The sequence below is a fragment of the Rhinopithecus roxellana genome, chromosome 1 (assembly GCF_007565055.1).
Source record: "Rhinopithecus roxellana isolate Shanxi Qingling chromosome 1, ASM756505v1, whole genome shotgun sequence".
Classification (NCBI taxonomy): domain Eukaryota; kingdom Metazoa; phylum Chordata; class Mammalia; order Primates; family Cercopithecidae; genus Rhinopithecus; species Rhinopithecus roxellana.
Genome location: NC_044549.1, coordinates 82,483,177 through 82,506,043, shown reverse-complemented (window position 1 = coordinate 82,506,043; position 22,867 = coordinate 82,483,177). Strand labels below are relative to the sequence as shown.

The window sequence follows — 22,867 nt, the reverse complement described above, 5'->3', positions numbered from 1 at the left end:
AACCGGGGAGGCAGAGGTTGCAGTGAGCCCAGGTCATGCCACTCTGTCCAGCCTGAACAACAGAGTGACACTCCGTCTCAAAAAAAAATTGAGAAATTATTGGCCAACTTCACTTATGACTTTCAAAAGGCTAAGAATCCAAATCTAGCAGTATGTTGAATAATACTTTGTGACTGAGTTGAATTAATCATAATAAGGAAAGAATAGTGAAGTATTATTTTTAAATTTGCTAATGTAGTTTACCACATTAATGGCACAGAACAAGCAATTGCATCATCAGTGATATAGGAAAAGCATTTCATGAAACCAATTTTTAAAAGAAATGGTGTGAACTCTTAGAAAACTTGAAATAGAAGGGATATTTTTAGCTTGATTAAAGGCTCCTGTTTAAAACCTAGAGTAGACATCATTTGTAATACAAAAAAAAAAAAAATGTTTAAACTCAGCCCTCTTAAGGTCAGGAACAAGACAAGGATGCCTGTGTTACTTCTGCTTCTCAACACATTACCAGATACCTGACCAATGCAGTACGACAAAGAAACACAAAAGTAGGAAAATTGCAATGAAAGATATGATTGTCATTATTTCTAAGTGAAATTATATATATAAAAACAAAGAGAAGGCTGGGCATGGTGGCTCATGCCTGTAATCCCAGCACTTTGGGAGGCCAAGACGGGCAGATCATGAGGTCAGGAGATGAAGACTGTCCTGGCTAACATGTTGAAACTCCGTCTCTCTAAAAATACACACACACACAAAAATTAGCCGGGCGTGGTGGCGGGCACCTGTAGTCCCAGCTACTCTGGAGGCTGAGGCAGGAGAATCCCTTGAACCCAGGAGGCGGAGCTTGCAGTGAGCCAAGATCACGCCACTGCACTCCAGCCTGGGTGACAGAGCAAAACTCTCTAAAAACAAAACAAAACAAAACGACAACAAAAAAGAATCAGCAGAAACCATTAGAAGCAATGCAAGAGTTCAGCTAGATTGCCAGCTATAAGAACATAGAAAAATCAATAGCTTTCTACTGTATCGGGAGTAACTAATTATAAACTATGGCAGTAATAAGATACCATTTATAATAGTGACATAAACTAAAAGCTATCTAGGAATAAATCTAAGATAGAATGCATAAAACATATAAGGGAAATTTAAAACTCTATTACAAGAGTTTTATTATGGTATTAAAGAGCATAAATGCAGCATTCATAAATGGCTTCATTGAATATTGTGAAGATGTCACATTTTTTCACCCCTCTTACAATTTAAATTCAGTCTAATCAGCATCTCAGAATTTTTTTTTGAAAGGGGCAGAGTGGAGGCTAAAATTTATATGGGATAATAAATACAGAAAGAGGATCTCTGTTTTTTCTTTAGACGTTAGCAATATACAGCAGGAGTTGGCAAACTCCCCCTATAAACCAAATCTGGGCTGCTGCCTGTTTTTTCAAATAAAGTTTTACTGGGGCACAGCCACACCTACTCATACTGCTTTCATGTTGCCATGACAAAGTTGAGTAATTGCAACAGACACTGTGTGGCCTGCTGTGTCTGGTCCTTTACAGAAAAGAGAAAAAAAAAAAAAAAAATGTGCGACCTCTGTTCTACAGCATCTGGCTCTTACGCAGAATAGAAAGGCATCTAGACTTATTCCTGTGTGTATATGGGAACTTAAAACTGTAATCATTCCCAGGAATTGGTACTAGGAAAATTGGCTCACAAAAAGAAAAATGAAGCTGTTTCTGTATTTCATACTATAAACAAAGCTCCAAGTGGAATAAATACCTAAATGTTAAGGATGAAAATATAAAGTCAATAGAAGAAAATACAGAAATATATATATTTGCAACCTTATGGTAGAGAGGGATTTGTTCTGAGAGATTTGCAGAGCACAAACTATAAAAAGAAAATTGATGGACTTGGAATACATCAAAATGAATGATTTCTGTTCAATGGAGGGAACAACAGAGAAATTAACAGATGGTGAAAATATAATTATTGTGTTTAATAGACCATGATCAATATTTAGAATATACAAGGGACTCTACAAAATTAGAAAATTGGAGGGAGGAGAGCAATACAAAAAAGGACAAAGTATATAAATTGGCAATTTTTTAGGAAGAGAAACATGCATATACACACACATCACTATTAGAGACAAATGAAGTAAAAGGAAGAGACGCCATTTTACCGTTCAATAATTAAAGGCTTGGAAAGCAGGAAGTACTATCAAGTGCTGGTAAGGATGTAGGAAAATAGAAATCCTCATGTATTGCTGCTGGGCATGCAAGCCGGTGCATATATTTTAGAAAATCTAAGTATCTGACCTGAATCCCAACAATGGGATGCTAGGATCGGAATCCAGGGAAACATGTATGAGAATGGTAGTCACAGTGTAACTTGTGGTAAAAGGTTGTAATCAAGCTAGCTCTATAGCACTAGAGGAATGGGCAAGGAATACTACAGTGGAATGCAGTGAAAGAGTTGTTTATAGCACCATGGATGAGTTTCTAAAACACTGTTGAGAGGATACAGAAGAATGAGACTTAAAAGCTACAAGTTACATACAAATTTTAAAACCACGAATAAGAGCCCTATGTATTTTTGACAAAAATGTATGTACACAAACATGTAAAGAGGATTCTGAATAATACATTAATTATGAAAAAGTGAATTTCTGGGGTGGGAAGGGAGGGAATGGGACTGGACATAGAGGACAAAAAGGAAAAGGATAAGAAAAGTGAAAAGAAAAAGAAGAGCCTTTCATGGGCCCATGATAATGTAGCTCATCAACTAGAGCCTGTGCTAAGTCAATTCTGTTCCGTTATCCTGAAGGAGAAATAAACTTCTGGGACATTACTTTTTTGGCAATGTTAGATCCAGGTGCTCAGAAAGTATCTTCAGGTATGGGTCTCTATATCTTCACTGTCTTTGCCTCAGTGTTGGCTCTCATATCAAGCCAGCTCTTTTTTAGGAAAACTCGTAGCTGTTTCAGGTTCATAGTCTACCAGTTTGGCAATTCAACTGAAAGAAAGTGGCCTTGTTACTTATCAGCAGTATTACTCTGAAGGATGTCTTTGCCTTTGATTGGTTCATTTTGTGTCCTGTGTCCACTCCCGAACCAATCATATGTCAAAGGACTATGGGTGCCTGGGTCACATGCCCATCACTAGAACCAGGTAGTAGGAATAGTCCCACATGTAGAATATGGTGGGGTGTTACTAAAAGCAAAAAATCAAAGTGGTATGGTTAAGACTATAAGGAAGTAGATTCTGGGGAGGGAAATAACCACAGGTCACTTGAATCAATGCTGTTTGTAGAATAGTTGATGTGATTTGCCATCTTTATTCTAGAAAAACAAGAAAAAATGAAGAATAGCTAACTCTAAATATCTGAAGCACTGCCACTTGAATGATACTTGTTTTATATGATTGCAAGGAATAAAGTCATGAAAAACAGATAGACTTGGTGTAAAGAGCAACTATGTTATTTGTAGAGTTGACTATCTTAGGAGGAATGGGCAATGAACTCCCCATCACTGGACATATTCAAGCATACACTAGCCAGCCATTTGGCAGGAATTCTGTAGGAAAAGGCCCAAGGATTGGGAGGATAGTTGGGTTTGGTCAGTGGTTCTGAATCACCTGGACAACTATGGAAGCCTTGATTGCTGGGCCCTTGTCCCAAAGTTTCTGGTTCAGTAGGTCTGGGGTGGGGCCTCAAAATTTCTAATAAGTTCCCAAGTGAAGTTGATGCTATTGTGGAGGAACCTCCCTTTGAGAACTGTTGGGTTTTTAATGAGCTTGTTGTAAATGTTCTAAAAACCATTATCTGTACCACTGGGGCAAACCTTCCCATCTTATTTATTTAGTACCTGAAATGTGTACAGTTCTGGCTATATGGGTTCTTCCACAGTAAATGACATTTGTACAGTTCTCTGTCTTGTGTGCCATTGAGAATATTAGAATTATTTACCAATCATGCATTATTCATGTGCTTTATAAAATAGTCTAAGGAAAAAAAATACACTCAACATGTTTTTCCTCTGCTTTCACACCAACGACAACAATCAACAAAGACTACTACTGTGACCAAATGTGTGGGATCCCCCCCCAACACACCAAGCAGCGGACACCAGCTGGATGTCCTTTGATTCAGTTCAGAAGAATTTGTATGTTATGTACCTGGAGATAGCCTCAGATTCCACAGGTTGAGAGCTCAGTGCCGTGAGACTGCCCCCTGACTTTCAGATACCAGTTGGAAGTCTGGGCCTCTGGATCTTCCAAATGACTGACTGTAAATCAGGGACCCCATGGTCCCTTCTTTGAGTTCAATCAATTTGCTTGAGCAGCTGGAAAAATTCAGGGAAATACTTAGGTTTACCAGTTTATTACAGCAAATATTACAAAGGATACTGATGAAAAGATGCATAAGGTGAGGTATGGAGGAAAGAGCATGCTCCCCAGGGCTCTCCCAGGGCAAGTCATCCTCCAGGAACCTCTGTGTTCAGCTATCCAGAAGCTCCCTAAACCTGTTCTTCTGGGTTTTTACAGAGGCTTCATTATGTAAACATGACCGATTAAACTGTTGACCATTGGTGATCAACTTCACCTTCAGCCCCTCTCTCCTCCTGGGAGATTGGGGAGTGGGGCTGAAAGTTCCAGTCCTGTAATCCTGCATTGGTCCTTCTTGTGACCAGTCCCATCCTGAAGCTACCTAGACTCTTAGAGGCTGCTAGCCACCAGTTAATCATTAGCATAGAAAAAGACATCACTTTGGAGTTTCTAAGGATTTTAGGAGTTGCATGCCAGGAAATGGAGTTGAAAACCAAATACATATTTTACAGTATAATAAATAGCCAACTATTTTCTAATTTCATCCTTTTTATAATCTTTTCTCTGTTTTTCCATAGAGTGATCCATGTTCATCAATTTTGTACTAAGCTGTTCCTGAGTTAGAAAAATGAAATCGTTTTCTAGGGATGGTGTTTCTTAGTCACTCACAAAGTGTGTCTTAGTCATTCACAAAGTAACTTTGTTGTGTATTGGCATCCACCTGATTAAAAAGTCATTCCTTGGTGCTAGATGGATTTGGCTTGTCTCAGCTATGCCATGTGCCAAATTCCCTTCAGCCTCCCTTTCCTGCCCCCAGCCTCCCGTGGTGTTCCCTCAAAAGGAGGATGCAGAACATTTCAGGTACCTTGCTGCTTTGTGGCCCTATTACAACCAGGAATTGTTCTAGTTTTGAACTCTGTTTTGCTCCTTCCTTCCTTTTTAAAAATTATTTTTTTCTCCTTAATTTTGGAGATTTTGCTAGAATAGTTCTCTGGGGGTGCTCATGTTTTTGTAATTGTAGGCAAGGTCAGACAGTGTTTGCACTTGCTGTAAATTGCTATTATATGAACACAAAACCATTTGAGAGAAGCATTTAAGAATTAGAAGGTTTATAGTTAATACTTAATGAAAATTTTCAGCTTAGCAGAGATGACAAAATAGATGGGTAAAAATAAGTACCTGACAAATAGGGCCTTGTGGATCTGAGTTAAGGTGGCACCGTGAAGTGCAGAGGGAGTAAAGGGGAAAGGCTGTTTTGTTGTCCAAGTGCAAACCTCTGCTTGAAAATTGCTAACTCTAATCAAGGAAACACTGGTAGGGAGAGTGGAGTATTTTAGAAAGACTTGCCCAGAATGCATCTTGATGAACATTCAATAAGGAACAATTTCAATGGCATCCTCTCTGCAACTAAGAATCTGTAGTAATGGAATTTGCTTTCTTTAAGGTGGTATATGAGCTGAGTTTCTTATTTGAATTCTATCCATTGTCTTTTAGACTTCAGCTGTGAGGACATGTCGTTCAGATTTGGCCAACATCTCATCAAGCCCTCTGTGGTGTTTCTCAAAACAGAACTGTCCTTCGCTCTTGTGAATAGGAAACCTGTGGTACCAGGACGTATCCTTTTTTGTCTGGAGAGGAAAAATAAAAGTCTTCTGAGCCTAACCAGCCAAATGAATATAAATATAAGATTGGCCTCCAGTCTGTCCAAAAAGGTAAAGAAAGAATCCATTTCCCTCCCATTTTGGAGACACCAGGTAAGATGTTACACACATTTATTCTGAATCCAGTTGGTGGCACCAGTAATATGCTTGATCAATGTTGCAGAACTTCTGAAGAGAGTTGCTTAGCAACCGTGGCTTTGGAGGTGAATTTTTGCTTGACCTTTTCACTATCATAGCTGAGTAAATAAATAGGTGCTTCTGAAATGAGCCCAGTGAATATCACGGGCACTTGGTTTTCAACTTATCTGTTGTGAATTTTAATAGTAGATTGGGTGGTGCCTTTGTGATGTGGAAGCAAGATACGCGCGGATTTGAGACTGACTTTGTTGCTTTACCTCTTGGAGATCATTCCAGTTGTGCGTTTTATTTAAATTTATATGTATAAATATACTTACTTTAAAAAAAAAAAAAAAAAAAACTAGGACCTGAAATAACATTTTCTCTTAGGAAAAATACCAGCTTGTAGATCATTGGCCAGTGTCATTGGTGGGTAGCGTTGTTTTATTTCCCTCTGACCACTGAGTTGCGGTCTTTCCTCCTATAGACTTCAGCAGGAGCTTTATTCTTCTGGTGGGAATAACAAGTATTGGTGAAATGCTTGGGGAGTTGTTTTTATGTTGTTGAAAGCATCACCCCTGATTGTGTGCATATGAATTTTGTACTGACTCTTCAGGATGTTTTTCTCTTTCCTCCTTAACTTAGTTTACTACGCAGAAGGCAACAGAATAAAATTTGATATTTTCAGATAATAAGTATTTTCCACACTGAGACATGATTTTGCTTTGAAATGAATTTCTTAGTAATTCTGAATGTACAAATATGCCAAGAGGTTTTTCAGAGTAAGCTACGTTTTTTTTTTTCAGTGAAAATGTGGAAAGTGCTTGAGAACTTCATGAATAATCTTCCTTTCTAGCCATGTAACTATTGTATGCTGAAAAAAAAAATACAAATAAGAAAAATGTGTACCAAAAGATAATTGTGATAGTATTATAGACTCCTAAATTTCTGGAATCCAAATTCTAGTCAAATAAATTGTATTAGAAAACCAATAAGCAATAATCTAGTAAATATGTAAGTTTTTATTAATATTTAAAATTCTTCTTTTAAATGTATAAAATGAGTCTAAATAATATTAGAAAACTATTTTCTTCTGTTTATTGAAAAAAGTACTGGAATGATTTAGAAAGACCCTAGAAAACAGAACAGTTTTTTAAGTTTAATGCCAATTGTGTATTGAATTCTTTTAAAAGACCTGAATTTCTTGAAGTAACATTTTATTTTGCTGTAAGTTTGTGGTGGGCTTTTTCCTTTGGGGTTTTTAAAAGCAAAATATCTGTAAATTAAGGTGTTAAAAGAATATGATTTAAATGCCATCTCTCTCTATGTGCCAGCTTTAATTGACTTTTAGAAAAGAAATAAAGGGACCTGGGATGAAAATGTGAATTTAGACAAGCTCTGTTTGTCTAAATTCACTCTCATTCCTATGAAAATGAGAGGTCTCAGATGCACTACCCTTTTTTTTTCTCCTTTTGAGGCAGAGTCTCACTCTGTAGCCCAGGCTAGGTTGCAGTGGCGTGATCTTGACTCAGTACAATCTCTGCCTCCCAGGTTCAAGCGATTCTTGTGCCACAGCCTCCCAAGTAGCTGGTACCACTGGCAGGCGCTACCACCCCGAGCTAATTTTTGTATTTTTAGTAGAGATGTGGTTTCGCCATGTTGGCCACTTTTTAAATGGTTAATAATGGAATGAACTCCTCTTTGTAGTTTTTTTACTCATATCTTGAGAGTAACTTGATTTTTCAGACTTTTTAACAAACTCAGAAAATGTGATGTATAAAACCAGGGCGTTATGTGAGTTTGAACTCAAGAAAAGTGGAAATGTCTATATCTAGGAAAATATCTGTAGTGAATAGTACACAAGTAGTGAATACCAACTAGTTTCTTTCTGGATGGCACTGGTGTCGTCAATAGGGAAATGAACCCTGTTCAGTTACTATATATTTGAGTAAATACTTGGAGAATATTTTATTAAAATTAACACACTTCAGTTGTTTGGAAGGTAGCAAGAAGGATCCAACCTTTTCTGATTATAAGAACAATGAGAACCGGAGCATTTTTAAAATCAGTATACTCTGTAAGGCTAATTAACATCTGCACTATTTAAAACAGTCTCAGGCCAGTAGACAATGTATTCAGACAATGCTTCTTATGTGATGATTTTGTAACTTTTTATTTTACTTTACCTTTATAAACTCTGCCATGTTACAACTGGGAGACACATCTTAATAAGGTACTCATTTGCTTGCAGAAAGCTCTAGTCTTTTGTCCTGAGATTTGAGAATGGAAGATGTGGATAGCTCTGTCCACTAACATTTCATAAATAAACGGTGAGATGTCTGGAGTGGGCTTTTATCTTCCTCCAGTGTTCTATCCTGCCTGCCCTAGTCTAGCCCTTAGGTATGGTTCATGTAGATTTATGATGTCTCCCTGCCTCTGGGCTTTTCCAATCCAGCCTATAACTTTATCTGAACCACAGCCCTGACCATATCATTCTTCTCTTCCCTTGTGAATAAACCAATAATGAATGTCTGTTTTTTGAGGATAAAGTCCAAATTCCTTAGAATAGTTTTTAAGGACCTTCATTGTACTGGCTCAGTCTCCCCTCTTTCCGGCTGTTTCCTGAATATGCGTTGTACTATCCCTTTACCATACTTTCTCCTGCCTCTCGCCTCAACTGGAGATTCTCCCCATCCTTTTCATTTCAACTGAAATGCTTTGATAACTGTCCCACCCTCCTAGGGAGAAAAACAAAAACAAAACCAAAAAACCTTTTCCTCTTTGTTTGTGACACTCACTTCCTTATTCACATGTTGATTCATTCAACACTTTATTACTGAGCTCATACTCCGTTCCCGGTACCATGACCAAACACATAGTCCAGTCTGCCTCATATCTGAAGTATGTGCATCCCTATTTCTCTCTGCACCGAGTCTTTCCTTCCTATGGACAGGACCTGCTCTTGCACATCTCTTTTTTCTTAGCATCCAAATGTACTATGTTCACTGAATCTAAAGTGAGACTGGAAACATCAGAAGCATATGCATTGTTCCAGTTAACAGAATAGGGAGACAGTGTGTGCTGAAATCCCACCTCTTCTCTATTCCCATGCACAAGGCCAAGTCTTGTCACCACTTTTTTCCAGATGTTTCAGTATCATGTCCAAGCTGGGGTTTCCCAGCTTCCCCCTCATCCTTTGTCCATTGCAATTCTGTTTACAAGTGTGTGAGTATAGGGAGTTAAATCTAAAAGCAGTGAATGAATTGATGGCAGATGGGAAAAGATTCTTTGCCATTTCTTTACATGTTAATTTGTGAATGGACCAATGTGTGTTTTAAGGGCAGTATATTGGCGTCTTTATGTAAAATGGAACATTTTGTTTTGTATGTTTGATGAATTCTTCTTAAAAATGGCATTCAGGTGCCCTTTGGGGAGTGTGCCATTCATGAGAGACTTGTAAATGTCATCTTTGAACTTGTGGCTCTTATAACATTTTGCTGCCCCCCACCAACACTTATTTCTTATGACTTTGCTCACTGACTTTTTCATAGCTTTCAAAGAAAGAAAAAGAACTGTCAAATCAGGGGCCAAAGATATGCTTTTGAAACAGGATGGTTTGCTTCATTCTCAGAACAGCCACTTCAGTCCCTCCTTGTTCCCACCTGAAGCAAACACTTCTGTTCCTTGCCAGCACTGTTTAAAGCCTATTGAACAGGCTTTGGCTTCTGTGGTGCAACACTTAGAATAATATGTCAGAATGTCTTTAATCCATTAATTTCTTGTTACTGGAAAATGCTTTTCAGAGTTTCTTGGTGATAGAATCATTTTGAAGAGTACACATTCAGAATTCTGCAGCAAACATTTTATTCATGTGTCTCAGTGCAGCCCAGCTATTGTTCATGGCTTAAATAAATTTGAACCATTATGGCTAATACTTGTCCTTACCCCTCCTCCCTTTGCTTTGTGCTGTGTCTATCTCTCTTCTTGAGTTGAGCATGAAAATGAATTTAAACATCAGTGGTATCCATTTGAAGACTGGGGCTTTTGTTGTAAATAAAATTATTCATTTGTTATATTCTGTTGTTTTCAGCAGAGAGTGTATTGATCTCTGCATTGCTATTCTGAATGGCATAAGGAGCTGCAACATGAGGGAGACACAGCAACATTTGTGGATGAATTGAATAGGGTGTGTGATGACAGACAGAAACCTTGCTCACTGATCATACTGTATTCTACAAATCATTCATCAAGAGTTTATTGAATCAGCTATTAAAAAGAGCAGATTTTTCCAACCAAGACCATCACACGCAGAATGTTACCAGGGCCAAACAACATTAGGATGATGCATGGAGGGACAGCCTTACAAAGTATATTTGTGAGAGAATTAGACTAGGTAACTTAAAGAACATTTCTGCTGACACATTAGAAATAAAAAGTTTGCTACAATGCAAACTGTGCTCCAAGATCCAACTTCAAAAGGGAGAAAATAAAACTCTGACAACTGTCTTTTAATACAGAATATTAACTTTCCAAAGAGCAATGTTAAGTTTCCTCAGTTTTCAGACCATTACCATGTTGAGTGCTCCTGAAATAAGTGGAAAAATAATAAAAATAGCTTCATTACTTAGCGGTGATTCTTACCAAATAGATGCTATAGATAAAAGCGCCCTTTTAGTCCTTCCATAAAAATCAGAAATATTTGTCATTTCCTCAGTGGGTTGTAATCTTGTGAATTCCTTTAATTGTTCAGGAAGCTGCAGTTATCAGTGATCTTCCATTTCTCTAAAGAGTTTCTTTTTAAACCTTCCTGTACAAGTAAAATGAGCACAAGCACTATTTTAATATCTTTATTGCTAAAGATAGGTTTTTGCTCTGAAAATTGCCCTAAGCACATGTCTTGTCTTTGCTCTGTGCATGCTTGTTGTATATCAGTCAGCTTAAGCTTTTGGAGGAGAAATGTTCAAAGACAATCTTGCTGTAGTTGTAATGGGGCAAGTTGGTTTTCTTGTGGTCACATTTTTTCTTGACTTCATTTGGCAGATTGTTGTGTTCAAAGACATACATTTAGCAGTGATTGTGAAGTTGGAGCTTTCTTTTTCCTACTTCTGTGGGAAAGGTTTCCATATGAATGTGCACCTACCCTTGGGTTATTAGAGTACATGGCCACCAGCTAGAAGCAGCTTCTGATAGTATTGGCCAATGGGAACAAAGGAAGTTATTGGATGCTTTCATCATTCGAAGTTGACAAACATCTTTTTTCAATGTCTAAAATCCACCACAGAGAATCCTGCCAACTCTCATTGTAAGACAAACTTTGTGTGACCATCATCCATCTTGACTTGCCATCTAAAGAATTACAATGCAGAAAACAAAGTCATTTTATCTCACATACCAGCTGATCAGTTGGTAGTGAGCTGCCAAGGTTGAGGACTCAGGCTGCACGTGGGGTCAGAAGGCAGTAACTGTCATGGGCACTAGAGGGGAAGGGGAAGCCCTCCATGCTAGTCTCTTCCTCTCTCAAGTTTATTTTTTGTTCCTGGAGCCGAGACTGACATCTTTATTTTTTATCATAGACAGAATGATGGATTGTTGTAACCTGACGCTGAAGGAATTAAGTAGGTACTTTGTATGTGTGCAAGGAAGGTTTGAAATTGGATGGAGAAAAATGCATGGACTTTCTACACTTTGCCCTGGCCCCTTCAAAATGAAGGTGACATACCCATGAAACACTGTTCCTGAGGCATGTACGTGTTGGTCTCTAGACCTCATCTGGACTACTTCCTGCTATCTGCCTTCTCTTCCTTGACTCTTCTGGCTCCTTACTGCCTGCTCTCTGGTGAGGATATGCACGTACAAAGTAGCCTTGTGGTTCACCAGGTCACTGTTGCTTAATGATGGTTTTAACTGTCTTTCCTTGATCTTGACCTGTCTTCCACACTAGAGTTACCCTGCTGTGAATGGGATGGGGTGTGTTGGCCTGACCTGATTATGCATTACAGGATAAAAATTCAACTGTCATTTTCATCAGGTACATTTCTCAGAATTGCATAAAGGCTGTAGAGTCACTTTTACAACCAGAAATGCATATCTTTACAATCTGCGGATCTACACAGAATATAAGTCTGTTAATGTAGGTGTGTGTTGGGGGAGAGGGATATTAGGGATGTTCTTTCTCCATTTCTAGCAAATGGTAGAATGATAATTATATGTATCTAGATAACACTTTGAATATTTCTCATATTGCTATCATGGGTATCCTGTAATGTGGAAAGATGTTCAAAATTTCTATTTATTTCCACAGTAACTTTTTCAGATAGTTTTAAACTATCATGATTAACAATTACTGAACTCTGTTCATTACATTCTGGGCATATTTTTGACCTGCTTTCCATGCAAGTCATCAGATTTTAAGGAACAGGAAAAGACTGGTCATGGTGTTGCCGGCCTCGTACTTGCTAAGGAATATAATTATAAGTAATGAATGGAATAATAATACATCATTATTTATGAGAAGTGTCATGTAATTAACTCAATGCAAAATATATTCTAATTTCCATTTGGAATGAAAATAGGTTTGTTTGAACATCAGTAGGTAGTTTGAACATCAGTAGTTTCTTTTATATTTTCATGCACATATCAAGACTGTTAAAATCTACTGAGTACAGGCCGGGCGTGGTGGCTCAAGCCTGTAATCCCAGCACTTTGGGAGGCCGAGATGGGCGGATCACAAGGTCAGGAGATCGAGACCATCCTGGCTAACACGGTGAAACCCCGTCTCTACTAAAAATACAAAAAACTAGCCGGGCGAGGTGGCGGGCGCCTGTAGTCCCAGCTACTCGGGAGGCTGAGGCAGGAGAATGGTGTAAACCCGGGAGGCGGAGCTTGCAGTGAGCTGAGATCCGGCCACTGCACTCCAGCCTGGGAGACAGAGCCAGACTCCGTCTCAAAAAAAAAAAAAAAAAAAAAATCTCCTGAGTACATATACGTGGAGTTTTTACAACAGTCAAGATAGCTTTCTTCTAATAGAGTCTTATGTATATTCCTTATTTTTATTATATATACATAATTTGTATATGTGTTCAACTCTTAGAATTAGCATAATTAATTTATATTTATTGCAAATTAATGATCTAATTTATTTACTTAGCTGCCATTTCCTTTCTCAAACTAATTAACTGAAAAAATAACCATAAATTTGCAAATAGCTTCTGGGCACAAATCCTAAGTTGGACTTATCCTTAAAAACCTCTACAATACCAGATACCTGAAGTGGTTTGCAATCTAAACTATCTTTATGAGACTTCTACTATAGGCTTTAAATATATTTCAGGAGCCTTGGTTTAGCTTATATCTATCTGCAGTTGGGGGTCAGGATATGGGTGGATAAGTCTTAGGCAGTGGAGTTAGTTATGTTTATTTGTAACAATTAGTATGACACATGGTACTGACCAATATCAAAGGTGGTTCCTGAAAGCTCTCTGCTGTGCCAGACATCAACATATTAATTTCTGCATTGTGGGGATGTCTGGAGAGTCCCAGGGAAGGAAGCAAAGAGGTGCTGAGCAGTACGCAAGGGTAGTAAGTAATACTTCTGTATTTCAATATTTTCATAACAGGAATGGACATGCCAGTGCACATGGTCTCTGTAGCAGCCCAGATTTTAGAGGGAGAAAAACAGATGGAAGAAGCTCCTTTATATCCCTAAGACCAAGCATGTTTTTTGTTCTTCAAGACCATTAAGTTAAGCATGGTTGTAGACTTGCTGATGAATTAAAACCAGCAGAACTCTTTCTTTGTATCAAATGGTCATCTTCCTCACACTGAACTTAGCCTCCTAACACTGGTTTAAGGGAAAGCTTACTTGTAGCATGGGGGATACTGAGGCAATGTTCTTTCTTTCCCTTTTATATATGTGTTTGGGGTAACTGTGGCAGTGGAGAGTATATTTATACACATATAACTAATATCTTACATTAAAATAATTTAAAATAATTAAAATTATATTTTATGACTAACAATGCATTATTGGAGTCAATATTTTATTTCAGACAGGCACAGTGGTGCACACCTGTAATCCCAGAGTTTTGGGAGGCTGAAGCAGGAGGATCACTTGAGGCCAGGAGTTTGAGACCAGCCTAGGCAGCATAGCTAGACCCTTTTCTACAAGAAAAATTTATTGGCTAGGCGTGATGGCATGTATCTGTAGTCCTAACTACTTGGGAGGCTGAGGTAGGAGGATTGCTTTAGCCCAGGTGTTCAAGGTTATAGTAAGCTATGATTGCACCACTGCATTCTAGCCTGAGCTGCAGAGCAAGAACCTTTTTGAAACAAAAATTGTTCTATCCTCATTGGCCTATGAGTGGTTTAAATGGAAAAGCTGAGGCACAGACCAATGGTGGCTCTAGTTCATGGGAGTCTGGGCTTTACCCAGGACTCTTGATTCTCATTCCATTGTTCATTTCACCCTCTCTGGTTGCATTTCACATATGCTGCAAAAATCTGTGTACTGTGGGGTGGGTGTCCTGAGAAGTTCTTCTCTCTAGAGTTGAAACCTTTCCCATTAGCCCCACTTTCTAGTATTATATTTTCCTAAAGCTTTACTCTGCCATTTATATTTTTATGGGCATTTTGCTGTTTGTGGTTTTATTATTTTATTGTAAGCTTCATTATCATTTAAGAATAAGACCAACCTTAGTGACTTCTGAAAGTCTAGAAGGTTTAAGCCTTACTCTCCAGTGCCATCTATATGAGGCCCAACAGTTTAGCTTGGCTAGCAGCGTAATTTGCTCTGAGATAAAATGAGTCCAGGAGGAGCTAAATTCATCTGGCTCTCCAATTTTTCTCTTTCCTGATAGGTTTCAAAATGCCCAAAGTTGTCAAGAGTTCTTTTTATCTTTAAGATTAATTCCCAGTTCAAGAGATTTGTGTGCTAATACTTTAAAAAGTTAGCCATGATACCCTTCCATTCGCCAAAGATGATTGCTTTAATAGTTGTTAAATAAGATGTGTCAGGATAAAAATAAATCAACAGGAATTACATTAAAATCTGGAGTGTTTCACATGCAGAGGCCTAGAATACTAGTTAGTAATTTCTATTCTGCTTAGGGAAAAAATGACTCTAGAAGCCATCTCTCAGGGAGTCCTATCTGCAGTAATGTAATTGAAGTTCAGGAGTGCAGCAGATGTTGAGTGAAACTTTTCGTATTTACCTGGAATAAACAGCTAAGGCCTAAGCAGGAAGGCTGACATTTGGGGACAGATGCTCCCCATATCCACATTACTGAGAGGCAGCAGCAGAACATTTCCTACCTCACCAAACCATACCTCCATGCCCCCAAACTGCAAAGGGAGAGGATTCATGAGGATAAAGATCAACAGATGAAATGAGGAGTGTTGAGATGCTTTCTTCTTCCCTCTTCTGGAGTAATTACTCCCACTGCCTTGAAAGTCACGTCCCTCGGGGGATGCTTTCCACAAAATGACACTGGCATCTTGTTCCCCAGCTTGATGCTACGAAGCTGTAGAACCTGCAAGCTGATGCAGGCACTGTCACGATCTGCGAGTGCAGGGAGGTACAATTGCTTTTGGAGAGCTTCCCGTGTGCTCTGTGGAGTTTGGAATCGTACATGAGTGCCCAAGAGTGCTTGATTCTCATCTTTGCATTCCTGAGTGTAGGTTGGGGCAGGGGAGGCTTGTTGGAGAAGCCTGTAGTAGCAGAGCGAGAAGTCACTGAAGAGGAGGAGTGTTCCTGGGAAAAAAGATGAAAACAACTTTTCTACATTATTCCGCCTTTTCGGTAGCCCTTTGAAGAAGCCCAGAAGAACCAACCTCAGCAGGTACCCTGGTTCCTGTAAATGACCATGAATGTCAGAGTAGAAGGCAGGCACCACTAGGTTGCTCAGGTAGATGCTGGGCCAACTGAGGTGCTGGCCTATCCAAAGAGGGGATTGGGTCATGGAACACTGGCAGATCTAAAAGGGAGACATGGCTGTCCTTTTGTAAATGAATCCTCAGAAACAAATGGGGGCGAGACTTTACTACCTTCCCGAAGAAAACATGCCTGTTAATTCACCAGTGCAGATTACTGTATTTGCAGAGGCTCGCAGCAGATGGAACTGGAGCTAGACCAGGGACCCTTACCTGTCACCTGTTTGTCTTTGTGTGTGTGTGTTGTGTGCATGTGTATGTGTGTTTCATTTTGTGTTTTTGTTTTTGAGGCAGAGTCTCACTCTGTCACCCAGGCTGTAGTGCAGTGGCGCCACCTTGGCTCACTGCAGCCTTGAACTCCAGGGCTCAAGTGATCTTCTCACCTCAGCCTCCTGAGCAGCTGGGACTACAGGTCCAGGCCACCACACCCAGCTAATTTTTGCATTTTTTTGTAGAGATGAGGTTTCACCATGTTGCTCAGGCTGATCTCAAACTCCTGAGCTCAAGCAATCCACCTCAGCCTCCCAAAGTGCTGGAATTACAGGCATGTGCCACCGCACCTGGCTGCCTGTCACTTGTTGACAGGCAACCTGTTACCTAAGACCACTCTGCCTTTAATACTAGCATAGCTTAGCCTCACTATGGGGGAAACATTTGTAGAGAGCTCTAAGTAATAAAAGTTGCATCTCAAGTCTGTGCTTGGTAGGATATAAAATTTTGATAGAACCAGGACAAGAATTTTAAAATGGAGAGATTTACAATTATGGAAAGTGACTACATAGTTATACATTCTGTCCGAGATATTGTTAAAGAGCCAGAAAGGAATTCAAGGTAGGGTGGCTGAAAAATGAGGGCAAAGAATATAATGGTAGCACATCTTTGTCCCACTAAGTTGAGATTCTTCAATTATTGTTTACACAAAGAGATGATATAAATCTTAAAGAAAAAAAGGGGTTGTCAGTCAATACCACATTAGGTAGGATGTGATTGCTTTAATTCTTAGAGTCAGAATCTTGCGTATATTAGATGATTGATAAATATTTACAGGATAAATTTAATTTTGGTTCAAAACAGGATGGTTAGGTAAAGGAATATTCAATTATTAAATATTTTCTGAAGATCTACTGTATGTCAGGTTCTTCTCATCTTTTTCATTTCTGATCTAAATTTGGCATGCTCTTAAGCCAACAAAGTATCAATGTAAGGATTAAATGCTATTGGAACTTTTTTGCATGGCAGCAGCCAGAGTGATCCTATTAAACATGTTGAATCTATGTCACTTCTCCGATTATCCCCACAATGGCTCCCTACCTTCCTCTAACTAAAGCCAAAGTTATCACAGTGATTGACAAGGTTCCTACTTGCATTCCTCCATCCACCCCCTGCCATCAACCATTACCTCCTCTGATTTCATCTATTACTATTTTTTCCTGTAGTGGGTTGAATGGGGATCTCTCAAAAGAGATGTCCATATCTCAATCCTTGGAACCTGTGAATGGTACCTTATTGGGAAAGGGGTCTTTGTGGATGTGTGAGTTAAGTATCTCACCTTGAGGTGGGGAGATGATCCTGGATCAGCCAGGCAAATCCTACATCCAATGACAGTGTCCTTATAAGAGTGAGACAGGGAGATGACATGGAGAAAAGGAGGACACAACATGATCGTGAAGGCAGAGATTGGAGTGATGTGACCACAAGTCAAGGAATGCTAACAGCTGTCAGAAACTGGAGCAGCAAAGAGGGAGTGTGGCCCTGCTGACACCTGGATGTCACACTGCTGACCTCCGAAACCATGAGAGCATCTATTGCTGTTGTTTTAAGCCACCAATTCATGGTAATTTGTTACAGCAACTACACACAACTTTCAAAGCTCCTCACATTCGCTCTGCTCCAACCACACTAGAATCCTTCTTGTGCATTGAACATTCTAAGCACACTGCTGCCTCATAGCCCTTGAACCAGCTGCTGTTCCTTCTTCATGGAATGCTAATTCCCCAGATGTACATATGCCATGTTCACTCAACTCCTTCAGACCTCTATTCAGATTGTGCTCAAATGTCACAGAATAGTCTTTCTCATTATCTTAAAATTGCACCCCCACCACTTAACATTTCTTTGTAGCATTTATACACTAAAGTACTATATAATTTATTTGTGTGTGTGTGTGTGTCTCAGGCTGACTAGAATGTGAGCTCTGTGAGGGCAGGGATTATTCTCTGGTTTATTCATGAATGCATCTCATCTGCCTGGGCAATGCCAGGCTCATAGCAAGTGTTCAGTAAATATTTGTTAAATGAATATTTGCTAGATGAGTAACCCCGGTTGTCCATGTTGGCTTTTCAGCTCTAAAGCTAAAAGAGGACAATGGTCCTCATTTAACAAGTAGAATAATGTGGTAAGTTCTCACACCAGGCAGTACACTGCAATGGTTAAGATAGTGTCAACCTGGATTCTATGTACCTAACACACATGCACACATGCTTGGAGACATAACTAATATTCATCATTCCAAAGTGGCCTGCTTTGAAAGAGAGAGAAGTAAAAGGTGGTTTAAGCATGAAAAATACTCAATCCTTCCCATGCCCAGCACAGTTTTCATAGATTTCCATGTGGATTCCAGCCAGGCTGATGAAATCAGTTCTCCCTGGCTGAGAGAAATCTAACAGAAGGGTTTGGTAACTCATCAGCTGGTGAGCTTTGATTTCCCAAGATTGTATATGCCACTGTCTTGCCTTCCTCAGGAAGTCTAGAGCAACTCTGTAAGCAATTTCTTCAGTTTAGTCAAGTTTTTATGGCCTTATCATCTTGGCTTCTCATGCATACAGGTTGCCTTACATAACATGCCCTTTTGTAGATCTCTATTTTTTTCCGATGATACCTTTGCTGAAACCTTCTTCCAATTTATTATTTCTACAATAATCAAGGCAATTTCCATTAGACAGTTTTAGTTTGTTTATTCATTTATTTCCTAGAATTGTTTAAAAATGATTTAAGGTGACTATGATAAAGTATAATAAGATTTAGTGCTTTTAAAAAAAGCAAATTACAAAATTCAAGAAGCAGTAAAAGGAAAGTAAGATGGACCAAAAGTGAGATTAGTGCATCAAATAGATACAAAATAATTATATACTTGCTAGAGATAGTGATATGGTTTGGCTGTGTCCCCATCCAAATCTCATCGTGAATTGTAGCTCCCATAATTCTCACGTGTTATGGGAGGGAGTCGGTGGGAGATAATTGAATCATGGGGATGGTTCCCCCATACTGTTCTTGTGGTAAAGAATAAGTCTCACGAGATTTGCCATTTTTATTAGGGTTTCCCCTTTCACTTGGCTCTCATTTTTCCTTTGCCTGCTGCCATGTAAGATGTGCCTTTTGCCTTCTGCCATGATTGTGAGGCCTTCCCAGCCACGTGGAACTGTGAGTCTATTAAACCTCTTTTCTTTATAAATTGCCCAGTATTGGGTATGTCTTTAGCAGCATGAAAACAAACTAAAACAGATGGGTTACAAAGTTGGCCCTGAACTTTCTAGTACCAACCTAAATAAGGAAAGACCATCCATTCTTGAAGTAAAAGTAGGCTGATTGTTCAGAAAAATGCAGAAATCTGCACAACACCAGAGATCAGACAATTTTCTGTGAATTCTTCCTCAAGGAGTTGATGCCAGAATATGTAATTGACAGCATTCTCAAAACATCCTTCCAATGCACATGGAAGCTCCTTCTCAAAAATATGTTCTGAGTCTGGTACTCAACATCTCTACTACTCCTGCCAAATCTTGTCTGAACTGGGTGCAGTGAGCTCTCGGATTTCCTTGTTTTCATTCCCCCAACTCCAGTCTACCACTATCCATCCTCCAGTCTACCACTATGCAGCTGACATAGATTTTTAAAAATACAGAAACAAGAACAGGTTGTTCCTTTGCATCAAGAACTTATAGTTGTTTCTGGATGGGCACGGTGGCTCATGCCTGTAATCCCAACACTTTGGGAGGCTAAAGCAGGTGATCACTTGAGGTCAGGAGTTCTAAACCAGCCTGGCCAACATGGTGAAACCCTGTATCTACTAAAAATGCAAAACTTAGCCAGGCATGCTGGTGGGCACTTGTAATCCCAGCTTCTCAGGGGGCTGAGACACGAGAATTGCTTGAACCCAGGGGGACCGGAGGTTGCAGTGAGCTCAGATCATGCCACTGCACTCCAGCCTGGGCAACAGAGTGAGACTCCATTTCAGAAAACAAAACAAAACAAAACAAAAAAACACCTTCTGGTTGCTGTTTCTTTCACTTAAAGTAAAATCTGACATCCCTCTGACCTTCACCTGCCACCCTCTGACCTACACAGGGTCCCTGGTTTTCCTCCTTCCGATTCCTGTTCCCTTGTCATCACTTACACACAGAGGCCTTCCCTGACCCTACCATAGTACTCAAACCATGGAAACGATGGTTACAAGGCTCTCCCAGTCCTGTTTCTGGCATTGCTGAATGTACATGGGAGAAGAAAGAGCTCTGCTTGCCAACGGCTCTACTGCCTCATTTACTGTCTTTGGGTACAAAACATTTGTACTTGTCAAAACTACAAATGAGCTTTGGACAGGGAATTGGAGAAATTGTATTTTAGTCCCATATGGGGAAACTTAAGTCATTTATTCTTTTTTGTTTCATTTGCTCATATTAAAATAAAGGTATTTTCAGCTATGAAGCCAGGTATTTGCCTGCCTCCTGGGCTCTTATGAGAGAATTAAAACAAGTTGATATGGAAGTCAGAAGAATGAATAAATTTGGCATATTGGAAGCATGGTATAATAATTATAATGTTTTCATTGTCCAGTATCCTGATGCCCTGATGCCTTAAGGTTGATCAAAGGCATGGGTCTGGGAAGGGTCATTATATAATGGTAGCCCTAGATTTGTAAAACTGAAGCTTAAACGGAATTAAAAAAAACATACTGCATTTCCGTGTGAGCATCACATAGCAACTGGAAAAACCCAGACTCAATTTTAAATTACTCATTTAAAAATGGCATTAAAATAACACCCTGGATTTAAAATAAACCCAAAAATTTATAGGCATTTGATATAAGCCTTTTTCCTTTTTTTCCCTTCTATGAGGCATGGTATTAAAAATCAAACTCAACCAAGTAAACACACCTTTATTATTTCTACTGTGTTTGGTACTTGGGAAGAGGTAGGTGTGTGAAAAATGCTGGTGTTCATTCATGGCTTAGAGTTGCTTTGCCGTAGTGGTTTTAAATTAAACCCTCAGGGGGTTTAGATGAGTCTAGATGCTCAACTCTCATTAACCATAATGGGAGTTACTGTACGTGTCTCACTCCTCGACAAACAACATTGAAAAATGACCCTCTAACACCATGTTAGTGTCCTTCTCTTTGAACTAATTTAAATGGATTTTTTTTTTTAAGTGAGGCATCTCTGCAATCCTGGGGGCAATGAGACTACCAACAATTCAGCAATAAGCAGTAGACCTTCATTTTGGAGTGTCCAGTCTGTACATGCTGGGAAGATTTGGACTAGGACTGACACGCTCTCTAGACTAGATGTTTCTCTTTCATTTAGTTTTAAATCGCACTACTATTTCTTTTTTTGATCTCTTTCATCTGCAGCTCAGCCTCCTGATATAATCCGTACACAGGAGGTACTCAGCGTTAACGTAGCTCTGATACTACTGAAATGTTATGGAGAAAAGGAATTACAGTTGATCCTTGGAAAGCACAGGTTTGAAATGCGTGGGTCCACTTACGTGGATTTTTTTCAATAAATACATTAGAAAACATTATTGGACATTTGTGACAATTTGAAAAAACTCAAACTATATAGCTAGAAATATCAAAAAAAAATAAAGGTATGTCATGAATATATGTAAATACTAGTCTGTTTTATCATTTAGTAGCATAAAATAAACACAAATAAGCTTAAAATGTATTGAAACGTAGGCACACAAACCAGTCTGGACATGGTGCCACTTGCAGTTGAGAGGAATATAAATAAATATAAAGATGCAGTATGAAATCATAAGTGAATGAAATTAACTGTAGTACATACTGTACTAAAAGAAATTTGTAGCCACCTTGTAGTGCTGTTGTGGTGAGCTCAAGTGTTGGGAGTATCTGCTTAAAACTCCTCATAACACTAATCATCTCCGAGTGAACTGATGATCACTCCAGTAAATTGTGTTTCACAGTAAAAAGTGATCTCTCATGGTTCTCATTTATTTTTCTTTGTGTGTGATGCATACCATAAACTGGAATAATACCATGAGAGTTATATGAAGGGTCACCAGTGATGCTGGACGTGCTCCCAAGAAGCAAAGAAAAGTCATGACATTACAAGAAAAGGTTAAATTGCTTGATGTGTACCCACAGTTTTAGACTGATGATTCATCTTGTAAATAGATGATGTCAAGTTATGGTATCTATATATAGTATAATACTGTAAATGTATTTTCTCTTCCTTACGGTTTTCTTAATATTTTCTCTAGCTTACTTTAAGAATACAATACATAATACATAAACAAAATATTTGTTAGTTAAGTGTTTATTGGTAAGGCTTCCAGTCAACAATACTCTACTAGTAGTTAAGTTTTGGGAAGTAAAGTTATATGTGAATTTTCAACTATGCAGATACGGTGTGGTACCGGATCACTTGCCCCTTAATTATTCAAGGGCCAACTGTAAATATATTCGAACTGTTTGGTATTTTTAATGCAGTCTATAATAACCAGCAGATGAATTGCTTGACTAAATAAATGTTTTTTTTAAATTATATCTATGAAGCCGTAATCTAGTTTATACCAAGTGTAACCCATTTTTAA

The 22,867-nt window shown here is 38.9% G+C and overlaps 1 protein-coding gene across 10 annotated transcripts in view; it reads left to right on the top strand.

Moving 5' to 3' along the window:
- The window catches only part of FHIT (fragile histidine triad diadenosine triphosphatase), a 1,520,982-nt gene that overhangs the window by 702,994 nt on the left and 795,121 nt on the right, over positions 1-22,867 (top strand). For 8 of the 10 annotated variants that reach the window (XM_030927077.1, XM_030927123.1, XM_030927074.1 and 5 more), the window contains one exon: positions 5,826-5,945. The exons of the other annotated variants lie outside the window; for them this stretch is intronic. In XM_030927077.1, coding sequence (XP_030782937.1) covers positions 5,843-5,945 — 103 coding nt within the window. In that variant the 5' untranslated portion in view covers positions 5,826-5,842. The remainder of the gene's footprint in view (positions 1-5,825; positions 5,946-22,867) is intronic. 10 annotated transcript variants of the gene reach the window in all.